Source organism: Penaeus monodon, chromosome 7 (assembly GCF_015228065.2).
Source record: "Penaeus monodon isolate SGIC_2016 chromosome 7, NSTDA_Pmon_1, whole genome shotgun sequence".
Classification (NCBI taxonomy): domain Eukaryota; kingdom Metazoa; phylum Arthropoda; class Malacostraca; order Decapoda; family Penaeidae; genus Penaeus; species Penaeus monodon.
In genome coordinates this window covers 47,153,237-47,158,236 of record NC_051392.1, presented here as the reverse complement: position 1 = coordinate 47,158,236, position 5,000 = coordinate 47,153,237, and the positions used below count along the sequence as shown (strand labels likewise).

The following is a 5,000-nucleotide window of genomic DNA, read 5'->3' as shown; positions in this document are numbered from 1 at the left end:
AAACTAAACATTTGGAGACTTTTTATTGGTACTTGGAAGTTGAGCAATATATATCATATATTATCATACACAGAAAAAAAAAATAATAATAATAAGTATCATGCTGTGACCACGGCGGCTCAGACATGAACCTACCGTTAAAAGAAGAAGATCATACACAGTAAAGTAAAATATATAAATCTGTCTGAAAAATATAAAACATTTCTTTATGGTATTCTAGAGTGAAAATAGCTATATTATCAGTAATGTAAAAGAAAATAAATTGCTACTTCATTATTTGTATCTCACAATTATGAGATAAGGCATTGGGGTATCAAACACTTAGAAAAAGTAAATAAACAAATAATGGTATTGTTTCACATCATAAATCTCACTGTAAAGCAGAAAGTGCAGCCAGACGCCCTGGGGCAGCCATGACCCCACCCCCAGGATGAGCTCCTGATCCACACAGAAACAGGCCTGGAATTGGGGTGAATGGGCCTGGCTGCGCTGGTGAGGGTCGGGATATAAACAGCTGATCTAATGACATTGAACCATGAAATATATTCTGAAAAGAAAGTAGATTTGGTTATATGGAAAAATATAACAATAAAAATAATAATGACAGTAAATCATAATGCCCTTTAATTTATATGACTAAGTAGATATTCTACATCACAAAACTATATATCTACATAAAACAAACACTGAAGCTATCAATACTGGCTGGATAGCTTCTAGTCATACTCACTCCTCCTGTAAGACCAAATATTCTCTCAAGCTCTGGTGGTGGCAATACCTCATAGCCAACAATACTGTCCTTGAAACCTGGTGCATACTCTTCAACAACATTAAAAATCTGTATGGTAAGATAGAGTTATTAATATTAAAACAGGCATCATCATAATCATATCAAAAGCAAGATGTTTAATATATTTCCATATCTGTGAATATAGTAGGAAAAAAATTGCATATAAGATTAGTTTTGCTCCATTTTATCTATGTAATAAAAATACCTACCTTTTTTGCATACTCTTCCTTGGTCTCCTTGTCCCAGGGTCTGCCATCAGCCCGATTGTACGGGACATACTGTGTGAAGAACAGCGCCACATGGCAGCCAGGAGGGGCCAAGGTAGGATCACAGCTGCTAGGCAGAGTCATCTCTATCATTGGGCTGCAAATCAAGAAGTGTATAATGATGTAATGCCTTAAAGGGGATTGGAATGGATACTGATTTTTTGTGTGTATATAATTACACATTTTCAGAATTAAACCATTATCACACTCTGAACTCTCAGAGTCACCACTAAACATCTCATTATGCAATGCTAAAATTTAATACCCTATGTGGAGTAAAGAAAAATTAGCAGCTTAGTGGTGAATAAATTAAAGGTATTTGTACTGGATTTGTGCACCAAAATGCAACGTCACACAAAACAATTTCACTCACAGCTTCCTAATTACGACAACGGTTTCCTTAATATGCTTTTTGCATTTTCTGGTAACAAAATACTATCTTACTGCTTTTTTATAAGTGCTTACTTGTCAGGTATGAGTCCTGCCTTTGCCTGCAGATAGGCTTCATCCAACAGCTCAGTTCTCTCACAGTTAAGGTGAATAGTGCAGCGATGATGAGGCATTACAGTATTTTTATCTGTACTGGGATTCGCCTTGAAATTTGGCAGAGATTTCAGGGCAACTGTGAACAGGGTAAAGAATAAGTACAATAAATCTGGCATCTGCAATGATTCTTTTAATATTACTTTTGCTTTCTTGAAAGAAAACATGTCCTCACTGATACAGAATCATCATAAATTTCTTAAATATTAAAAAAGACACACACACACACACACACACACACACACACACACACACACACACACACACACACACACACATATATATATATTGCTAAAAAAATCTAGAACAAGAACTCTGATGTCTTACCATTAAGTTTACAGACTGGAGAAGTATAATCAATGCCTTTTATTGTTGCTTCAAACTCTTTAGGTAATGAGCCCTCTGGGAGTAGTTTTAGAAATGTAACATAGGCAGTGGCATTAGAGAGAACTGTTTTAGCATTTATTTTCATTCCCTCTTCAGTCTCTACACCAACTACTTCCTTGTTGTCTCCAAGGATAACTGATTTTACAGGCTGTAAAATATTCACATGTTAAAAGTGGTAATAAAGATTGACAACAAACTGATGTGACACATAATATGTCTGTAGTCAAAGGGAAGGCTTATTTGTTGAATTAAAGTATTGTATTTATAAAATAAATCATTAGTACTATCATATTATGCATGAGGAAGACAGACAATTTTAAATTAATAATTTAGAATTAAGTCTTCCAAAACACTAATTTCTAATTTATTGAGATGTCAAAGAAAAAAAATGCATGTCCTTATATTTTTTTCACTTAAGACATGTCCCCTAAAAACTGCACATTAATTATTACCTGATTGGTAAATATATCAACCCCAGCCTCCTCAGCCGCTCTGGCCATAGCCTGCGTAACACCACCCATGCCTCCTTCAGGGTAACCCCAGGCACCTCGGACTCCAGCCACTTGGGCCATCACATGATGGAGCAAAACGTATCTGTAAGGAAAGAAGGAAAGGGTGTAGATGAAGTCCTTCAATCCTGACAGCCTTTTTGTTCTTGTGCCGGTAAGAAACACAGCTATGTATTATCTGCTTTCACTTTGTCTTTACATAAAAATAATCCTCATGCAAGTGTAAGTTAAGAGTGAAAAAAAAAAAAAAAAAGCGCTAGTTTGTTTCGCATAATGGCCAAGACAATTTCGTACCCACTGCCTGGGGTGTTGGGACTGATCATGGCCCCTATGACACTGTCTGTTGCTAAAGTTGCTTTCAGCGGTTCAGACTCCAACCAGCGATCAAGAATCTTAGAAGCTGGGGCAGTCATCAGTTCGTATAACTGAGGGATGTCTTTTCCTAAAATAGAAGCTGGAAACAAAAGTAAATTATCAACTGCTGTATTTTCATTCTGAGGAAAAAAATTTATTATCATTAATTAATCATAAGGGATTTATTTTCAGTTTTTTGTTGAATTTTCATATTGTTTCTTTCATATGTTTCTTATACATATATAATAAACTTAAAACTTGTATCTTATAGTAGTTTGAGATTTTATTTATTATTGAATAAATTCTTTCTACATAACAAATATGAGAAAATGTCAAGGATAGTTTGAATATAATTAACAACTTTCAGTCTATCAGGAATAACACATGCAGATTGAAAGTTACATAGTTACAGAATTTACTATCACAATATCTCGACAATATTTAATTAATTAGTAAAATAGTAATTTTCCTTATCCTGCATTTAACATTTATTTTTAAATACTTTCTTCCTATTTTTAAAAATCACATAAGGTGTAATGTTACAAGGTCTAGAAACTGATAAATCAGAGAACAGTGCTAATATTTTCAGTAATCTGAAACATGTTAAATTTGGGTCTCCTTTGAATGTCAAACATTTACAAAAATATTCTGTAAAACAACCATATAGCATAACTATCTTACATTGATCTATATATCTATACTTTTCCAATCCTTACCAGTCTTTATGAGTGGCATATAATTGGGTAAATGCTTTATTCTGTTCAGAATTCCAGAAGAGTAGAGGCTTCTGACATCTGGTGCTACATTATCAAGAAGTGGAGCTATAGCCTCTGCACACTTATTCAGTAAAGACTCTAGCTGGGGAAGAGCCTGTAAACAATTAAGCAATAATTCATTTATTACATCATATTACAAGCCATACATTATAATCAAGGGTAGAGCTAAATATCCCCCTACAAACAAGGATTGTAAATGGGTTCACTATTACAGTGAGAGTGACATCATCTTGAATCTAAATAATTAGAATATTCTACATTCAAGGCAGCTTATTGGCAAAATTAAAACCTATAGTATATGTAATATTATATATAAAAACATGCAAATCAAATATAAAGATTAATAAAATATGATAATGCATAACTAATTTAGAAATTTGAAACAAATATGAGAAACTTTAGTATCACAAAATCTGATAGTGTAGAAATATTTATAAATCATATAGGAACAGTAATGGGAACACTGCACTTAAACAGGGTGGCAGAAATAAGTGTCCTTAGTTTTGTTTCATGAAATTATAAATTCCAAGAAACTGAGCACAGACTGAGGATATACAGGTATTTTTAACTGCTGTCTCATATAGGCAAAATGGATTGAGAAATAATTCATATATGTATTTTCAATTGCTGTCCCATAAAAAATGATTACTGACATTTTCACAATATTTCTGAAAAGATCAGTGTGAACAGTCAGTAATTGTGTCATGCTGATTATGTCATGCAGTGAGTGATATCATGTGCCAGCAAATCTCTTCACCAGTGTATGCGAAACCACTAACTTATATCTTATAATGTAAAATGATAATCAAGCATATGCTAATTTATCCAACTTAAATTTCTTATCTTGTATCTAAAGGAAGATCACAATGTGTAAAAAACAGTAGTAGATCTTATTGCAGCAATTATTATTACTGTTATGCCATTCCCAACCCCACTTAAAATGCTAAATTCTAGTAATGATATTATAAATAAGCGTTTTCATCCTACCTTTGCATCTTTTTCTGAGAACTGTGCAATCTGTCTAAAGTTTTCTTCCTCATGAGGCCCCAGAATCAAAGATCTGCCTCCACTCGTCGGCCATGCCTTCTCGTGCAGTGGCGTGTAGGAACTTGGATCTCTTGGGTACACTTTTAACCCATGGCGCTAGAGGAAATAATAAAACAACACAAATTAAGATGATATAAGCAGAGGAAAATCCCTGATCCAAACTCTTTGGTGTAATATCAATAAAAGATGAAACTACAACAACAAATCTCATCCTTGGTATAGATAAGAACAATAGTCTCTACATTAACATAGCTTCTGAATCATCCAATATAATTACCTTCAGCTCTAAATCATCATAAACCTTTGGCCTTAGAAGCCCTAAAACATA

General features: G+C 33.8%; 1 protein-coding gene across 2 annotated transcripts in view; it reads right to left on the bottom strand.

Annotated features, from left to right (window-relative positions):
- The window catches only part of LOC119575405 (pyridine nucleotide-disulfide oxidoreductase domain-containing protein 2-like), a 7,978-nt gene that overhangs the window by 167 nt on the left and 2,811 nt on the right, over positions 1-5,000 (bottom strand). Inside the window, exons 2-11 of one of the 2 annotated variants that reach the window (XM_037923003.1) lie at positions 4,950-5,000; positions 4,613-4,768; positions 3,566-3,719; positions 2,790-2,949; positions 2,439-2,580; positions 1,927-2,134; positions 1,522-1,678; positions 1,000-1,153; positions 731-838; positions 1-547 (exon numbers count right to left, since the gene is read on the bottom strand). The exon at positions 1-547 is cut by the window's left edge and continues 167 nt beyond it; the exon at positions 4,950-5,000 is cut by the window's right edge and continues 137 nt beyond it. In XM_037923003.1, coding sequence (XP_037778931.1) covers positions 371-547; positions 731-838; positions 1,000-1,153; positions 1,522-1,678; positions 1,927-2,134; positions 2,439-2,580; positions 2,790-2,949; positions 3,566-3,719; positions 4,613-4,768; positions 4,950-5,000 — 1,467 coding nt within the window. In that variant the 3' untranslated portion in view covers positions 1-370. Of the gene's footprint in view, positions 548-730; positions 841-999; positions 1,154-1,521; positions 1,679-1,926; positions 2,135-2,438; positions 2,581-2,789; positions 2,950-3,565; positions 3,720-4,612; positions 4,769-4,949 lie in introns of those variants that run through there. The other variant, XM_037923004.1, reaches the window with a different exon arrangement.